At 45.6% G+C, this 18,040-nt stretch overlaps 1 protein-coding gene and 4 non-coding genes across 5 annotated transcripts in view; 1 reads left to right on the forward strand and 4 right to left on the reverse strand.

The window, feature by feature from the left end:
- Positions 1–10,541: 10,541 nt before the first annotated feature.
- The window catches only part of LOC133562745 (SH2 domain-containing protein 3C-like), a 74,559-nt gene continuing 67,060 nt past the window's right edge, over positions 10,542–18,040 (forward strand). The window contains exons 1-3 of the mRNA XM_061916641.1: positions 10,542–11,003; positions 11,085–11,200; positions 11,269–11,440. Of these exons, the coding sequence (XP_061772625.1) occupies positions 10,542–11,003; positions 11,085–11,200; positions 11,269–11,440 (750 nt within the window). The remainder of the gene's footprint in view (positions 11,004–11,084; positions 11,201–11,268; positions 11,441–18,040) is intronic.
- On the reverse strand, positions 15,255–15,326 carry trnae-cuc (transfer RNA glutamic acid (anticodon CUC)). Its single transcript has one exon. It is a non-coding gene; the product is annotated as a tRNA-Glu (tRNA).
- Positions 16,179–16,250, reverse strand: trnae-cuc (transfer RNA glutamic acid (anticodon CUC)). Its single transcript has one exon. It is a non-coding gene; the product is annotated as a tRNA-Glu (tRNA).
- Positions 17,134–17,205, reverse strand: trnae-cuc (transfer RNA glutamic acid (anticodon CUC)). Its single transcript has one exon. It is a non-coding gene; the product is annotated as a tRNA-Glu (tRNA).
- On the reverse strand, positions 17,845–17,916 carry trnae-cuc (transfer RNA glutamic acid (anticodon CUC)). Its single transcript has one exon. It is a non-coding gene; the product is annotated as a tRNA-Glu (tRNA).

Consider the following 18,040-nt stretch of genomic DNA (forward strand, 5'->3'; position numbering starts at 1 on the left):
GTTCACCCCGCAAATCCTTGTGTAAAGTCAGAGTCATCCTTTTCTCCTCCCGTTGCCCCTGCTTCAACAGGCCGAGATATCTCTGCAGCAGGGTATCGTATATTTTTATTCTTTCATGAGGATTCATTCCGGGTTCGTTTAAGACGGCTCTCATTTTAACATCTAGATCATCCTCCGCCGAGTCTCTGATGGTCGGCTCCGGGCGAGTCAGACGATTTAATTGTTGGGGGGATAGGAGAAACAATTTTTGAGCCTTTTTCATCTTCAACCTTTTCCGCTCAATCCACCGATAAGATTCCCTATAAACGGTACGACGGTGGCCAGTAAGGGTAGAAGAAAACCGCCCGACTGTTTCATCAGAGTCTGGCGTTTGCGTTTCAGTCCAGTCCTTTTATCAGCCAGCAGTCGGATGATTTTCTTTTGTTTTTTAAGCTGAGCAAATTGAGACGGTGATAAGGGCACATTACCCTTCAGAATGTTTAAAGCAATTTCACACAGCGTCTGGATAAAGTCTGGTGAGCCGTGACTCAGAATATCTCGACGTTTTTGTGGTGTGGCATGGTACAGAGCTTTTAACATGGGACCGTTCCTCTTTACACGCTTTGACATTATGTTTTTGGCACGTAGACAACGGGCCACTGGTGCGGAAGCACGCCCGACCTCACTCTGTATTGTTCTGGACAGAAAGGTGTCAGGTCGACCAATAAATAGCCATGAGCATCCAAAGTAGCATCCGCAAAACTTTCCAAGAAAAAACTTTTTTGTGCGGGGAACATTTGCTGTGCCAACACGTTAATCTGCAATCTGTCCCGCGGATTCTTAAACAGTATCATATAATTACAGTTTAAGCTAATGGTGCGTGAAAATTTTCCCTGATGAAAAACATTCTGGGTCAGCATCATAACGCTCATATTTCTATGATGTCTATACTGCGTGAAAATTTTAACCACTTCGGGGTGATTTGAGGCTTGAAAAATAACATCGTCCAAAATCACCAAATGGGTCTGATCGTCCGGAAACAAGTTTTCATCTTCAAAGGAATCAGGCAGTCCTTCAACAAATTTTATTTTTTTATTCATCTTTTTTAATTCAGCATACATGGGTTGGAAAGATGTATAAATCCACACAATGTTGTCGGGTACAGAATTCATGACGTGTTCACAATTTTCCAATACACATTTTACAAAAAAAGTCTTTCCGCAACCACTAGGTCCTACAACCAGGCATGAAAAAGGTGTATGAAATCTGGGATCAAAGTCTACTCGTTCCATTTTTTCCATTTCCTCTCTAATACCCGAAAGGTAAAGTTTTCCCGTCGGGAAAGAGACGTCTTTTGTCATACACCACTCGAAACTTTTTTTCGAAAGACGAGTTATTTAAAAGGAACCCCCTTTTATCACGAACAATTTGGTGATGAGGGGTGTAGATCGCACCTGTTTTGTCTTCCTCCAGATAGCCCTCCACCAAATCTTTAACGCTGTCAAAGTTGACCCTCTCACAACACTCGCGGGTTTGAGTGATTCCTTTGGCACGCAGCACAGTTTTTTTACCCTGCAGGGTTTGGTAGGCATAACTCTTTGGACCGGCGGAGACGAATTCGTGAATGCTGTCTCCTCCCAACTCATCCGTCAAATCGCCTAGATAGGACCCCGTCTCCAGAGAAACTTCCCCCTCGTTTACCGTGTAGATTAAACTATCGGTGTCTGTGTAAAGAACTCTCTCTTGCAACCCCTCTAGGTAACCGTACATTTTCAAACGTGCATAAGCGGTGGTAAAAGCAGCGACAAATACATTATTTGTGTTACCGGGAAGCACCACGCTGTTTTTACTGTATTGCCATTGCACCATAGCAATTTGCTCGTTGAGAAAGGAAAAATATTCAACCTGATATTTTCCTGAAAATACAAAGTCGAAAAATACTTCACTTTTTCTCACCAAGGTGGTCTGAGTTCTATTGCACCTCTCCGCAAACTTTCCCCAAAGGCTGTTTAAACAGAGTTTTGACATTTGTCTCTTGGCAGGGTTGGGTTCGATTTTTTCAGCATCCAGCTGTATTCCCTGATTTTCACGATATTCACGAATGTACTTTTCCCTGCTTTCTGCATCGACGGCTTCTTTGGGATACCCTGAAGCTTCTTGCTTACCCTTTAGGAAAGTTTGAACATAACCCGTAAAAACGGTTTCGCTCCGTTCTTCAAAGTGCCACACCTCCGTAATCTTACCGACTCTGTATCCCAACTGTAAAGCTTTGTTGAATTCGAGCGTGACCCAGACTCCCGTCAATGCCCTTCCTTCCTCATCATGTTCGCAGGGTTCCTGCTGGTTATTGTTTTCTGCGCATGTGCGGCAAAGTGTAAACACTAGTTTACCCTTGACCGTTCTGTAGGGTAGCACAGGGAAATAGAGACCTCGAGGAGGGTGAACAACGGCTCTGACCAGACCGAAATAGTTTCCAACATCGTCAAAATCCGTGTGGATGATGACAGGATGACCCAGGGGGTAAGGAAATGCGCTGTTGACGTACGGGTAGAGAGAGGTGACATCCTCATACAATACACGCTGGTTCTCACCCGCCGTGTGCCTCAAGCAAAAGGCGCTTGTCCTACCTCCATAAAGAGCGTCTCGAGGCATGAGAGGTGCGGGGTAATTGCGTGTTTTGAGAAAGTCTATTACCCTAGGATTTGATTTTTTCATTTCATTCCACTCGTGCTCTCTGATGACGATGATGTTGACCTTGTGGTCACGCTTTAACGCTTTCATTTTTTTCTCGGTAGCCTTGTGCAACTCCTCGAACGGTGTGTTTGTCAAAGGGCATACAGCACCGGGTTCGAAACACGTCGGGCATCCGTGATAAAAACACCCCTGAAATTCCCAGACGAATGGTTTGCCACCGATTATAGCAAACCCATCCACAAAGTATGCCCCCATCTGTTTTTCGCCTTTGTTTAAAGCATGCTGAATGAAAATACCACGACGATGCGACTCCCATTCTAACCATTGGATGCTGGTGTGTGAGTATTTTTTACACAACCCTCGGTAGTTATCCGGGGAAGGTATGGCTAGAGAACGCGGCTCGAGGAAATTAGTCACAAACACCTTCATGCAGGCCGAGGCTATGGTGATACGGGAGAAGGGGTCAACACCCGTCTCGCTCGTAAACTCGGCTCTAAATTTGATGCAACCCTCACGAAGAACATTGACGTCGTTTTTACAGTAGTGTACCGCTTGTTTTTGAAAATCAAAGACCTCGCTTTTCTCATTTTGATACCACGTCTCAAACTTGGTGCGTTCAACAGGTGTCATGCGTTCTACACCGTAATTGCTGATTGCGGGGTATTTTCCGACATAATTTAAATGTTCCTCCGAACTAAATTTGTGAGGAAAATACCCCTTGGACCAGCAATCACCGAGTCCTAACGCTTTTGGCATAGCGCTAAGCGGCATGGTAAGGAAGGAAAGCGAGTCAATGTATTTTTGCAAAAAATCAGGGTCTTTAAAACAGAGAACTTTACTCCCCTGCATGATAATTAAGGGTGCTATACCCAGCCGTACCATGCCTCTCAGAATCAAGTAACCGTCAAATCCTCTCGAATTGTGGGCTATAAATGTAGATTTAAGATAACGAGGTTTCCTGAAATGATTGAGGAAAACTGTAACACAATCCAGTCCAAAAGCACACCACTCTTCTCCTTGCAGCGTCTTGGTACAGACTAGAAAGGGAATGTGAGTGTGATTGTCATCGACAAACGTCTCAAAATCATAGAATATGATATTATCATTGTGGTTTACTTCACGTGGTTGGGGTTGTATATAGCAAAGATGTCGTGTTTCAGGTGTCTCTGAGTCACTGCGAGGTAGCTCTTCTTTACATATTTGACATTTTAACTTAGGGCACGTGTGTTTAGCGATACCTGTAGCCACAGGTACATCGTAAAATAGGTTGCATTTAAGGCATTTCTTTCGCCGATCGCAGTTGCTGACGAGTTTTTCCATAACCCGGTGTTTTACCCTGTGTCTGAGGAGACATGCAGGAGAACGACACCACATGTTGCAATCCCTGCAAAGCACAGTTTTCCCCTCTATTTTTACACACCCGTTTTGTGTACAGACCAAGCAATAGCCGTCGCATTTGTGTCTGTCGGGTTTGTCGTACCCTTGGTAACAGTAGTGACAAACGTGCGGTTTTGACAAAAAACCTTTAATGTTAATGATACCGCTGTAATGATTCTGAGATAAATACAGATACAACGGATTTTCTGATTTTGGGTAATCCGTCTCGAACCGTGAGAGGGGTCGTTGGCCCTCTTCTCTGTACAGTATGACAATTTTACGACGTACCACTTTTTCAAATTCACGAATATGACTGAAAGTGACGGAAGTCTGTTCGTCTAAGCCCGCTTTTCTCTGTATTTTTTCAGCCTCCGCCACAGCCTGGCTATCTGTAAATTCAGGATGTAACAGACTTGCTAGGCTAATGGCAAAACATAGTTGATTATTCGAGTTTAATGGATTGTAAAGATAACGAGCTTTTTTTCTGTGGATTTCATGTTCCAAAAGGGTTTCGATTTTTCTTCTTACACCACCTCGAGGGTTATGTATCACCTGGACCATCACCTGTATTTCTTCATCGTTCAATATTTCAACGTTTGATTGTACCAACAGATCTAACACATCTTGAAAAGCATTCATCACAGCCCCGGCATCGTTTCGAAATGTAAATGAAGTGTGTTGATTTGCACTTTCACCGGATAACTCCAATTAAATGATATCGCCGGGTCTAGCTTCCTTAGTTACCATCTGTGTCAGCTTTTTAAGGCTCCCCAAGACTCCGCGGTAAAATGTGGCGTAATCTGTTACATCGTTGTTTTGAGGAAAAGTTAAAACGCTGGATAGTTGTATATTGTTGAATGTTTCCCTCCTCAAGACATTTACCCCATCACCCCTCTGGGTCTCATTTGAAATTGATTGGTCAGCCGTTGACGGTTGGTTCTGCATGACCCCCACCACCTCCGAAAAATCCAAACATTCCCCCGAGGGTGTCGCCCCTCCCAACACCTCGTGATGCTGTGTAGAGGCTTGTGTGTTTGTGTTTGAATTTAACACATTAATATCATCTTGCAAAGACGGATCATTGTTTGGTTCCCATTCTATCTGGTTGTTTGGATCTAAATGATGATTACAAACGTCTTCATCTTCTTCAATAACTACATCTAATTCAGATGGAACTACACCCATTATATTTCTCTAAAGAAAAAAAAGAAAAAATAATTCGAATGGAACAGATATAACAAACCAGTATGTATCAAATCATGTCTGCCATCTTCATGAGAGTGCGAGCCAGTATACGATAGTACTGTTTCAGCCTTCTTCTGTTTCTATCATGTTTGTCGAGCTGGCGGGCGCATCTACGCTTCCTCCTGCGTTTGTTGCCTGTGGAAAAAAAAAAAAAAAAAAAAAAAAAAAAAAAAAAAAATTAATATATACCGGCTTTAACCACATGTGGCGCTGTCATCTCCACTCATGCAAGCATAGCCGGAAACAACCGCCCACCTCCGGAATCAGTCCCCGCCCATTCCCCTTAGGCGCGAAATTCATTTGAGCGAAAGACATTGGAATGAGAGGAGCTCTTTAAAGCTCCTGAGAATCTTAAAAAGCTTACAGAAAACGAGAAAAACTTACAGCGGGTGCCTGTCGGACATTCACCGTCGTTTTCGATGATTTCCCCACGGAGCAAGGATTCGATGTCTGGAGTCTTTGGCGCAATCAAGCCTTCTCCTCTGCCTGGAATGGCCGTTGACGGACCCTCCAGCGTTAAGGGAGACCAGTGAGCAAGAGATGTAAACGGAAAATCTGTAAGTAAATATATGTATATATGTATCGTATACCGCATGTTTTTTTTCTTGTAAAAATGAGAATTATTTGACTCACCAGACTGCGATTGGGTTAAAGGGATCGCGTTGGTCTCTTCCGGCGAATCCTCTATAAAACAAAATAATGAATACACACAATATTAAATAATTCGAAGGTTTAAACACACCTCGATAATCATCTTCCAACTTTGTAAGATCGATCAAACAAAGTTCTTCGTCTTTCACTTCGTCGTCATCGGCTGTTAAAAAAAAAAAAGGTATTACATCGTCGTACACGTGCAATGCTTTTAACGTTTAAATGCTTAAACGGAGTTAAACTATTGTCTAATAATGTGGTAAAAACGGAGGTAATGAAATGAATGCAGTAAAAAAAAAAAAAAATCGGTACTTACACAAAAGGATTGGAGACTCTGTTAGGAGATCCCTTGGTGGTGGGTGAATTTCAACTCGATGTTCGACTGTTTTTAGTTCGAATAAATACTTATTATAGTAACATTAAACAGACGTGTTACAAGGAATGAAAAAAAAAAAAAAAGAAATTACCTTTCATTTTGCAAATCGCGGTTACACTGTGTTCTGCTCTAGTTCTCCATCTGTTTAAATATGTTTTCGTGAGGTATGGAAGTTGTTTCAGACAATCGTAAACATTTAAACGGTCAAATGGGTGACCAGTTGCTATTCATACGAAATTCTCAAGCTCCCATAAAAACTGAACCCTCCTTTGTACCCCAAACTGACCTGTTGTTTCAGACGATCATAAACATTTAAACTGTCAGATGGGAAGTCAGTAAAAACTGAACCCTGCTTTGTACCCCAAACTGACCTGTTGATTCAAACGACCGTAAAGACCAGTTGCTACGTGACACTGTGTTCTGCGATAGTTTTTTCCATCTGTTTAAATATGTTTTCGTGAGGTATGGAAGTTGTTTCAGACGATCGTAAACATTTAAACGGTCAAATGGGTGGCCAGTTGCTATTCATACGAAATTCTCAAGCTCCCATAAAAACTGAATCCTCCTTTGTACCCCTCCTGTGTGTGTGTGTGTGTGTGTGTGTGTGTGTGTGTGCGTGTGTGCGTGTGTGCGTGTGTGCGTGTGTGCGTGCGTGCGTGTGTGCGTGCGTGCGTGCGTGCGTGCGTGCGTGCGTGCGTGCGTGCGTGCGTGTGTGTGTGTGTGTGTGCGTGTGTGTGCGTGTGTGTGCGTGTCCACCAAAAACTTCCCAATCCACGATAGATAACGATGAAAATATCGAGAAAGGGCTTCCGTCTCTTCTTTCTTTTAGCTGAAATAAGCAGATATCCCCCATTTCGTATCTGAATACAAATCCAAAAGATCCCTCCATCCCGTACGCTTCCAAATCCCATTTCTCACGCAAAGATTCGGTCGGCGGCATCTGAATACGATTTAGAAACACTCGACTTTTTTGCGGAGCGTCAATGTAAGTTTTATTATTTTTATAAATCGAAACAGGCGTTTCACTAATCATGACCGAATCGAACAAAGTCTTTACGCTAACGTATAAAGCTCCAAATAATGACTAAGCCTTACACCGCCCTTTTGTACCCCTCCTCTGCGTGTGTGTGTGTGTGTGTGTGTGTGTGTGTGAAGTGCGTGCGTGTCCACATCTCCACACGTAACATTCCCAACCATCAATACATCGAAATCTGGAAGTTGTTTCAAACGATCGTAAACATTTAAACTATCAAATATATGGTCACATGCTGCTCAGATGACATTGCTTTCTTAAAAAAACTGAACCCTCCTCTGTTCCCTGTCAGGTCTTAACTCCACCCTCTTCCTGGTTTAACCACTCCCACCGCAGGTCTTAACTCTGCCCTCTTTCTGTTTAAAACTCCACCCTCTTCCTGGTTTAACCACTCCCACCACAGGTCTTAACTCCACCCTCTTCCGGGTAAGCCACACCCACTTGACCTTGACATTTGAACCTGACCTTTGACTTTGACCTTTGACTTTGACCTTTAACCTTGACCCCCTCATAAATCATTAACCTTTGAACTTGACCCCTCATAAATCATTGACCTTTGACCTTGAGGGTCATAAATCATTGATTTATGGGGGGTCATAAATCACTTTTGACTAAAGGTAGGGACTTAAATTCTCTCACACACTCAAAAAAGTGTTCCACAAACACACATTTCTTTAAGTTCAAAACAGTTTTCTTTTGGCACAGATTTTTTTCGTCCATCCGTCTTCTAGTGGTTAGAGTGTCCGTCCTGAGATCCGGGGGTTGTGAGTTCAAACCAAAGACTACAAAAATGTGACCCATTACCTCCCTGTCTGGCACTCAGCATCAAGGGTTGAAATTGGGGGTTAAATCACCAAAAATGATTCCGGAGCGCGGCCACCCCTGCTGCTCACTGCTCTTATCACCTCCCGGCGGGTGATCAAGGGTGATGGGTCAAATGCAGAGAATAATTTCGCCACACCTAATGTGTGTGTGACAATCATTGGTACTTTAACTTTCTTCCACTGATCCGAAGTCGGGCTGCCGGGGTAGCAGCCTAAACAGAGCTTCAGAGGTCTTCCCGGGGGATCCCGGATCCCGAGTGGAGCAATTAAGTGATGTCCCTCGGTCAGAAGAGCCCACCTAACGTTTAAAAACAGTGGAAGACCTAAACGGTGAGCCAGGTGAACCCCTGCACCGAAGACAGGGTCTGTCAGAACCACATCGTATATATGGCATCATGGAGGCTCCTCATTGTCTCCTCGTCCTTTAAAGATATCTGGACCACTTTTTTGCTCAGCTTGTAGAACATGTTCAAAACATCGTATTGTGTCGCTCGGCGACTTCACGGTGGCAGAGGGGTTAGTGCGTCTGCCTCACAATACGAAGGTCCTGCAGTCCTGGGTTCAAATCCAGGCTCGGGATCTTTCTGTGTGGAGTTTGCATGTTCTCCCCGTGAATGCGTGGGTTCCCTCCGGGTACTCCGGCTTCCTCCCACTTCCAAAGACATGCACCTGGGGATAGGTTGATTGGCAACACCAAATTGGCCCTAGTGTGTGAATGTGAGTGTGAATGTTGTCTGTCTATCTGTGTTGGCCCTGCGATGAGGTGGCGACTTGTTCAGGGTGTACCCCGCCTTCCGGCCAATTGTAGCTGAGATAGGCGCCAGCGCCCCCCGCGACCCCAAAAAAGGGAATAAGCGGTAGAAAATGGATGGATGGGTATTGCTCGTCAATCCCGGACTGAAGCGCCTCCCATTCGCATTTTTAGAAGTTTGGTTGCAGACTAGCCAAACGTATGCTCATTAAAGCCACTGAAGAGTTTTAAGGTGATGGTCTTGTAGAGGTTGGACTCTGGCTTGATGTACCAGTTGTCTGTGTTCTGGATCACTGTGAACCCAAGACCGCGGCTGTGAAGCTCTTCTATAAGCACTTTCATGTTGATCCAGTGGCTTCCGTCTACGGGGACCACCAGGATCTTTCAGCCGGAGTAGCACAGCGATCGCTAGAAGCGTCGACCGGGACATCTCCAAGGCAGGTTCTAGCACGATTGAGAGGAATATTGGCTAGACGGACTGGATAGACGGCTATCTTGACCTTTGTGTATTTCTGTCCATAGTATAGTGTATAATGTGGCCATTTGGTAGTTCTTTTACCGGAAACATGTCATAATGATTTATGATCCTTATGTCACAATTGGTCGCCACCGTCTTTCAATCAATCAATCAATGTTTATTTATATAGCCCCAAATCACAAATGTCTCAAAGGACTGCACAAATCATTACGACTACAACATCCTCGGAAGAACCCACAAAAGGGCAAGGAAAACTCACACCCAGTGGGCAGGGAGAATTCACATCCAGTGGGACGCCAGTGACAATGCTGACTATGAGAAACCTTGGAGAGGACCTCAGATGTGGGCAACATACCCCCCCCCCCCCCCCCCCCCTCTAGGGGACCGAAAGCAATGGCTGTCGAGCGGGTCTAACATGGTACTGTGAAAGTTCAATCCATAGTGGTTCCAACACAGCCGCGAGAGTTCAGTTCAAAGCGGATCCAAGACAGCAGCGAAAGTCCCGTCCACAGGAGACCATCTCAAGCGGAGGCGGATCAGCAGCGTAGAGATGTCCCCAATCGATACAGGCGAGCGGTCCATCCTGGGTCTCGACTCTGGACAGCCAGTACTTCATCCATGGTCATCGGACCGGACCCCCTCCACAAGGGAGGGGGGGACATAGGAGAAAGAAAAGAAGCGGCAGATCAACTGGTCTAAAAAGGAGGTCTATTTAAAGGCTAGAGTATACAGATGAGTTTTAAGGTGAGACTTAAATGCTTCTACTGAGTTAGCATCTCGAACTGTTACCGGGAGGGCATTCCAGAGTACCGGAGCCCTTTAAGTAGTTCTTTAAGACATCTGTCATTTTGTTTAGTAGTTCCAATGTCAGCCGACATATTAACAGCTGTATGTATTGATTTGTGATCACTTAATAATTGTTTTAAAGAGAAGCTTCTGCAAAAATGCTTCTGCTGGGTCGCATATGACATCACATCCGCTTTGAAAGGCAAACAAGCATGAGCCGAGCGATGTGTGTATATATGTGTGTGTATATATGTGTGTGTATATATATATATATACATATATATATATATACGCACAAACCCTGTTTCTATATGAGTTGGGAAATTGTTTTGGATGCAAAAATGATGATGACGGGCTTGTTTAGCTTGGTCGGGACTCCAGATATCCACCCATCGCCTTCTTTGTCCGCAGATCTGCCGTCCAGAAGCTCGACCCCTTCCCTCGCAGGAAGTGGGGGGCCAGTCGTTTCCTGCACGGCGCCCGCCAGCGCTCCAGCCCTGCGGCCGGAAGCGGAGCGGGATGGCGTGCAGCCGGATGCGGATGGCAGCTTTTACACAGAGCTATACCCGGGCCCGCAGAGCTTCGTGGAAAGGCTGAGTGCGGAGGAGCGCCCGCCGGTGGCGGAGGGCGTCCACTTCCCTCCCGTGGTGGAGACGGTGTCCTCCATCAGGCCCGCCGGGTACCGGTCGGCGCTGATGCCCGCAGAGAACAAGCCTCTGGAAGTGGGCATTCTGCAGAAGGTGAAGGCCATCTTAGCCCAGGTGGACCCAAAGACGGCAGCACGGCACATCACCAAGTGCGACTGCACGGTGCTGCCCGACCCCCGGCGCCATTATCCTCGACTTGAAAACCCAGCAGGGCATTGACGACTTTGCCTTTGCCCCTCGCAGTTGGCTCGGATACTGGAGGTGCGGCCGGAGGTGCAGAGGATAATGGGAGTCAGCTCTGGAGTGGAGCTGCTCACGCTGCCGCACGGCCAACGCCTCCGATTGGACCTGCTGGAGAGGCAAGTTGCCCCTGGACACGCCCACATTAGTCACATGATCAACGCCGCGTGTACACGTTTCCCTGCAGGCTGCACGTCATGGCCACCACGCTGGCCGTCAACCTGCTGGGCTGTACCGGCACCGCCGAGGAGCGGGCGGGCCTGCTGCACGGGATGATCCGGACGGCGGCCGAGCTCAAGAACAACATGGGCAACATGTTTGGCTTCGCCGCCGTCATGAGGGCGCTGGAGCTGCCGCAGGTGAGCCACACCTTTTTCCCTTTTCCTCATGGCAAAGATGCAACGCAACGTCCTGCCCTCGGCTGGTCTTGTGACTGACATCGTTTGTTCCCGTGTCGCCATAAAAACGTCCTCACTTACGATATTGGAGCCATGCTGTCATCATTTCTTACATGCTTTTATTGTGTAGGAGTGTGCAATGTTGGAAAAGGTTTGATCAAGTGGAATGAGTCAAACAGAGAACGATTTAGATTTATTATTAATTATTCAAACTTTCATTTAATATTTATTTTGAATTGTTTAGTTTTGTTATTTATACTTTTTTGTTATTATTATTATATTTTAATAATTATAATATATTGTATGGTCTGTATGATCAGTGCCAGAGCTTGGTCCGCGTTGCCGGCAGTAAGTTGAACACATTTCCAGTGAGGGTTGGACTCCGCCAAGGCTGTCCTTTGTCACCGATTCTGTTCATAACTTTTATGGACAGAATTTCTAGGCGCAGTCAAGGCGTTGAGGGGTTCCGGTTTGGTGGCCGCGGGAGTATGTCTCTGCTTTTTGCAGATGATGTGGTCCTGATGGCTTCATCTGGCCGGGATCTTCAGCTCTCACTGGATCGGTTCGCAGCCGAGTGTGAAGCGACCGGAATGAGAATCAGCACCTCCAAGTCCGAGTCCATGGTTCTCGCCCGGAAAAGGGTGGAGTGCCATCTCCGGGTTGGGGAGGAGACCCTGCCCCAAGTGAAGGAGTTCAAGTACCTAGGAGTCTTGTTCACAAGTGGGGGAAGAGTGGATCGTGAGATCGACAGGCGGATCGGTGCGGCGTCTTCAGTAATGCGGACGTTGTACCGATCCGTTGTGGTAAAGAAGGAGCTGAACCGGAAGGCAAAGCTCTCAATTTACCGGTCGATCTACGTTCCCATCATCACCTATGGTCATGAGCTTTGGGTCATGTCCGAAAGGATAAGATCACGGGTACAAGCGGCCGAAATGAGTTTCCTCCGCAGTGTGGCGGGGCTCTCCCTTAGAGATTGGGTGAGAAGCTCTGTCATCCGGGAGGAACTCAAAGTAAAGCCGCTGCTCCTCCACATCTAGAGGAGCCAGATGTTCGGGCATCTGGTCACGATGCCACCCGAACGGCTCCCTAGGGAGGTGTTTAGGGCACGTCCAACCGGTAGGAGGCCACGGGGAAGACCCAGGACACGTTTGGAAGACTGTGTCTCTCGGCTGGCCTGGGAACGCCTCGGGATCCCCCGGGAAGAGCTAGACGAAGTGGCTGGGGAGAGGGAAGTCTGGGCTTCCCTGCTTAAACTGCTACCCCCGCGACCCGACCTCGGATTAGCGGAAGAAGATGGATGGATGGATGAAATTATAATATAAGACATCTTGGGTGTTATAGTTCGGTTGGTAGAGCAGCCGTGCCAGCAACTTGAGGGTTCCAGGTACGATCCCCGCTTCCGCCGTCCTCCTCACCGCCGTTGTGTCCTTGGGCAAGACACTTTACCCACCTGCCACCCACACTGGTTTAAATGTAACTTAAATATTGGGTTTCACTATCTAAAAGCGCTTTGAGTCACTACAGAAAAAGCGCTATATAAATATAATTCACTTCATGATTCACATCTTTATTATCTATTGTTGTGTGTTATTTTATTTTAATATTTTATGTATACATTTTTTGATTATCAACCATCTGGAATAGAGCAATGCTGTCTTTAAGTTGAAGTGGAAGGGTAATTGGTTCTTAATGACACCTAGTTGCCGCAGTAATTTATTTTGGTAAGTTAGCATCCACTAAAGGTTGCAAACAGCCTTTTTAAGCTCACACTATGTAGCTGAGATAGGCTCCGGCAACCCCGTGACCCCGAACGGGACAAGCAGTAGAAAATGGATGCATGGATGAAGCAAATGGAATGATGCGGACACGTTTGTTACTGGATAGGTTCTGCCTGGTGTAAGTGATATGCAACTATAAATACTGAATACATGTTCATATTGAGAGCTTCACGGTGGAAGAGGGGTTAGTGCATCTGTCTCACCACACCAAGGTCCTGAGTAGTCAGGGTTCAATCCCGAGCTCGGGATCTTTCTGTGTGGAGTTTGCATGTTCTCCCCGTGAATGCGTGGGTTCCCTCCGGGTACTCCGGCTTCCTCTCACTTCCAAAGACATGCACCTGGGGATAGGTTGATTGGCAACACTAAATTGGCCCTAGTGTGTGAATTTGAGTGTGAGTGTTGTTTGTCTACTTGTGTTGGCCCTCTGATGAGGTGGGGACTTGTCCACGGTGTACACCGCCTTCCGCCCGATTGTAGCTGAGATAGGCACCAACGCCCCCCGCAACCCCAAAGGGAATAGCCGGTAAAAATGGATGAATGTTTATATTGACAAAAATGCTCTTTTGTTGTTCAATTGTCATTACGCATGGCTAGCTCGTGTGCTATTGTGTGCTTAGCTGTTGTGTAGCTGCTAGCTCTTAGTAGCCTATGGCCAAGCATGTTTTTGTGTTTTGTAAATGACTTTAGTAAAATAGAAGAAATTGTATTTATTGGAGTACATTTAGATGTTAACTGCCCGTTCAGCTTTGTAGAAGTAAACATGCTGCAGGACTGCTTTTATAGCACATGATATCACACACAAGTAAACAAGTTGCGCGACTGGTTGTATCGCACATGATATTGCACACAAGTAAACACGCTGCAGGACTGCTTGTATCGCACATGATATCACACACAAGTAAACAAGTAGACAAAACTACCGAAAGGAAAGAAGAATATATTCAGTTTATAACAGAAGACATTTACATATGTATAAAAAAATGTTTTCTCTTGAATTATTTTTTCAATGAGTGAAGTAACGCTTAGAACAAAACACAATATAGAATGTGAGACATAACAGGATAATGCATACATTTCTCATGTGTTTGCAAAACACTTACAAAAATGTGGGACCCCAAAATTTTAATGTGGGACCCCGTTTTTATGATTTGATGGGGTCCCAGGGAGTCCCGTTTTGAAAATTCCTAGCGCCAACACTGTGTAGGATGCCGAAAAAGGGACTGAAATAGTCTAAAGTCTGGAGTTCAGCCGATTGACTGACGTTTGTGCTATTGTGTCTGATAGCAGCTAGCTTAGCTTATCTCCCTGGTGGTCTAGTGGTTAGGTTTGGTCCCTCATATTGCCGTGTTCTGGGTCCGATTCCTGTTCAGGGAAAACAGCATTTTGGCAACAGGGAGTCTTTACAGGGGAATTAGCTCAAATGGTAGAGCGCTTGCTTAGCATGTGAGAGGTAGCGGGATCGATACCCGAATTCTCCAGGGAATCTTTTTCGGAGGGCAATAAAAAAGGACTTTAGTATATGAGAAAGTTAGCTCAAATGGTAGCATGCTAGTTTAACACGTGAGAGTTAGAGATGGATGGCTGAATTCTTCAGTCTGGTCTCTGGACTGTCTATGAAGTGTCATGTAATACTGAACATCTGTTATTTATCTATTTGTAATATCATAGTTGTTAGCTACATAATGATAGCAGCTAGCAGTCCAAAACGCTTTACAGAGGAATTAGCTTGAATGGAAGCATGCTAGTTTGCATGTGAAGAGGGTAGCGGTATGGATGATTTTCTTGGAGGTGTATTACACCACAATCCCTGTGCCAACCCACCCTTACAGGGGAATTAGCTCAAAAGGTAGCATGCTAGCTTAACTTGGTAGCAAGATTGACAACTGAAAACACATTCCGGGACTGTTTTGTCAAACTAAAAGGTCAGCTATGTTTTTAGGAACTCCTAAGTTCCTCACATTATTCACCACTCCAGATATAGTTGCTAAAATGCTAAGTTCCCTGACCGGGAATCGAACCCGGGCCGCGGCGGTGAGAGCGCCGAATCCTAACCACTAGACCACCAGGGACTTGAGGACAGTTTGTTTGAGGCTCACACTTTGAATGTGACAGTCACAGTCCAGAGACCAGACTGAAGACTTCAGCCATCGATCTCGCTAACTCTCACATGTTTAGATAGCATGCTAACATTTACGCTAAATCCCGCTTAAGTCATCAATCATATCACATGTCATCATTCATGTGAGAGGAAGAAGTTGCTCATACAGACATCCATCCAGTCCCTGGTGGTCTAGTGTTGAGAATTCTTCCCTCATATTGCTGTGTTCTGGGTCTGATTCCCGTCCAGGGAAGATAGCATTTTGGCAACGCATAACCTTTACAGGGGAATTAGCTCAAGTGGTAGAGCGCTCGCTTAGCATGTGAGAGGTAGCGGGACCGATGCCCGCATTCTCCACTGAAAGTTTTTAGGAGTTTGAGAGCCGACCCCATGTGTGCAGTCGTCCATCTTGTGGGACACGTGTGGACGTCAGTAAAGTCTGTATGACGGGCGTGGCCTTCAGGATACACACACTGTAGTATTACTTAAAAGTACTGCAGTAACACTCTTACTAAAATATAAGACATTGACAAAACTACTGAAATAGTTCGAAGTCTGGACTTTTGCCGATTGACTGACGTTTGTGTGATTGTGTCTGATAGCAGCTAGCTTAGCTTGTCTTACAGGGGAATTAGCTGAAATGGTAGAGCGCCCTTAAGGGGACGGGCGATATGCGCATTAGTATAGTTAGGAGGAGATGCCTCATCTAGCGCAAAAAATTGTTTGGTTTAAACCAGGTTTCGCTGAGGTCAGCCATGTTTTTTTGGAACTCTTAAGTTCCTCACATTATTCACCACTCAGACATAGTTGCTAAAATGCTAAGTTCCCTGACCGGGAATCGAACCCGGGCCGCAGCGGTGAGAGCGCCGAATCCTAACCACTAGACCACCATGGACTTGAAAATAGATTATATGAGGCTCACGCTTCGAGTGTGACAGTCACCTGTTAAATGACACTTCTTAGACAGTCCAGAGACCAGACTGAAGACATCCATCTCGCTAACTCTAACATTTTAAGCTAGCATGCTAACATTTAAGTTAATTTTAGCTACAGTAAAGTCATCAATCATGATATCAGATTGTTTCTTTCATGTACGACTCCACCTCTGAGAGGAAGAAGTTGCTCATACAGATATCCATCAAGTCCCTGGTGGTCTAGTGGTTGGGATTGGTCCCTCTTTTTGCTGTGTTCTGGGTCCGATTCCTGTTCAGGGAAAATAGGGAACAGGTTACCTTCACAGGGGAATTTGCTCAGATGGTAGAGCGCTCGCTTAGCATGTGAGAGGTAGCGGGATTGACGCCCGCATTCTCCAGTGAAAGTTTTTAAGAGTTTGAGAGCCGACCCCATGTGTGCAGTCGTCCATCTTGTGGGACACTTGTGGACGTCAGTAAAGTCTGTATGACGGGCGTGGCCTTCAGGATACACACACTGTAGTATTACTTAAAACTACTGCAGTAACACTCTTACTAAAATATAAGACATTGACAAAACTACTGAAATAGTTCGAAGTCTGGACTTTTGCCGATTGACTGACGTTTGTGTGATTGTGTCTGATAGCAGCTAGCTTAGCTTGTCTTACAGGGGAATTAGCTGAAATGGTAGAGCGCTCTTAAGGGGACGGGCGATATGCGCATTAGTATAGTTAGGAGGAGATGCCTCATCTAGCGCAAAAAATTGTTTGGTTTAAACCAGGTTTCGCTGAGGTCAGCCATGTTTTTTTGGAACTCTTAAGTTCCTCACATTATTTACCACTCAGACATAGTTGCTAAAATGCTGAGTTCCCTGACCGGGAATCGAACCGGGGCCGCGGCGGTGAGAGCGCCGAATCCTAACCACTAGACCACCAGGGACTTGATAATAGATTATATGAGGCTCACGCTTCGAGTGTGACAGTCACCTGTTATATGACACTTCTTAGACAGTCCAGAGACCAGACTGAAGACATCCATCTCGCTAACTCTAACATGTTAAGCTAGCATGCTAACATTTAAGTTAATTTTAGCTACAGTAAAGTCATCAATCATGATATCAGATTGTTTCTTTCATGTACGACTCCACCTCTGAGAGGAAGAAGTTGCTCATACAGATATCCATCAAGTCCCTGGTGGTCTAGTGGTTGGGATTGGTCCCTCTTTTTGCTGTGTTCTGGGTCCGATTCCTGTTCAGGGAAAATAGGGAACAGGTTACCTTCAAAGGGGAATTAGCTCAGATGGTAGAGCGCTCGCTTAGCATGTGAGAGGTAGCGGGATTGATGCCCGCATTCTCCAGTTAAACATTTTCAACTGGGAATAAAAAAAGGAGATTATCAAATGAGAAAGTTAGCTCAAATGGTAGCATGCTAGGTAGCAAGATTGACAACTGTGTTCTGCACATGAAAACACATTTTTACAATGTTGTTGTTGTCAGAATACAACGTCAGCCATGTTTTTTAGGGACTCTGAAGTTCTCACATTATTCACCACTCCAGACATAGTTGCTAAAATGCCAAGTTCCCTGACCGGGAATCGAACCCGGGCCGCGGCGGTGAGAACGCCAAATCCTAACCACTAGACCACCAGGGACTTGTTGTTATTATATATGAGGCTCACCCTTTGAGTGTGACAATCACCTGTTATATGACACTTCTTAGACAGTCCAGAGACCAGACTGAAGACTTCAGCCATCGATCTCGCTAACTTTCACATG

Source organism: Nerophis ophidion, linkage group LG01 (assembly GCF_033978795.1).
Source record: "Nerophis ophidion isolate RoL-2023_Sa linkage group LG01, RoL_Noph_v1.0, whole genome shotgun sequence".
NCBI classification, from domain to species: Eukaryota; Metazoa; Chordata; class Actinopteri; order Syngnathiformes; family Syngnathidae; genus Nerophis; species Nerophis ophidion.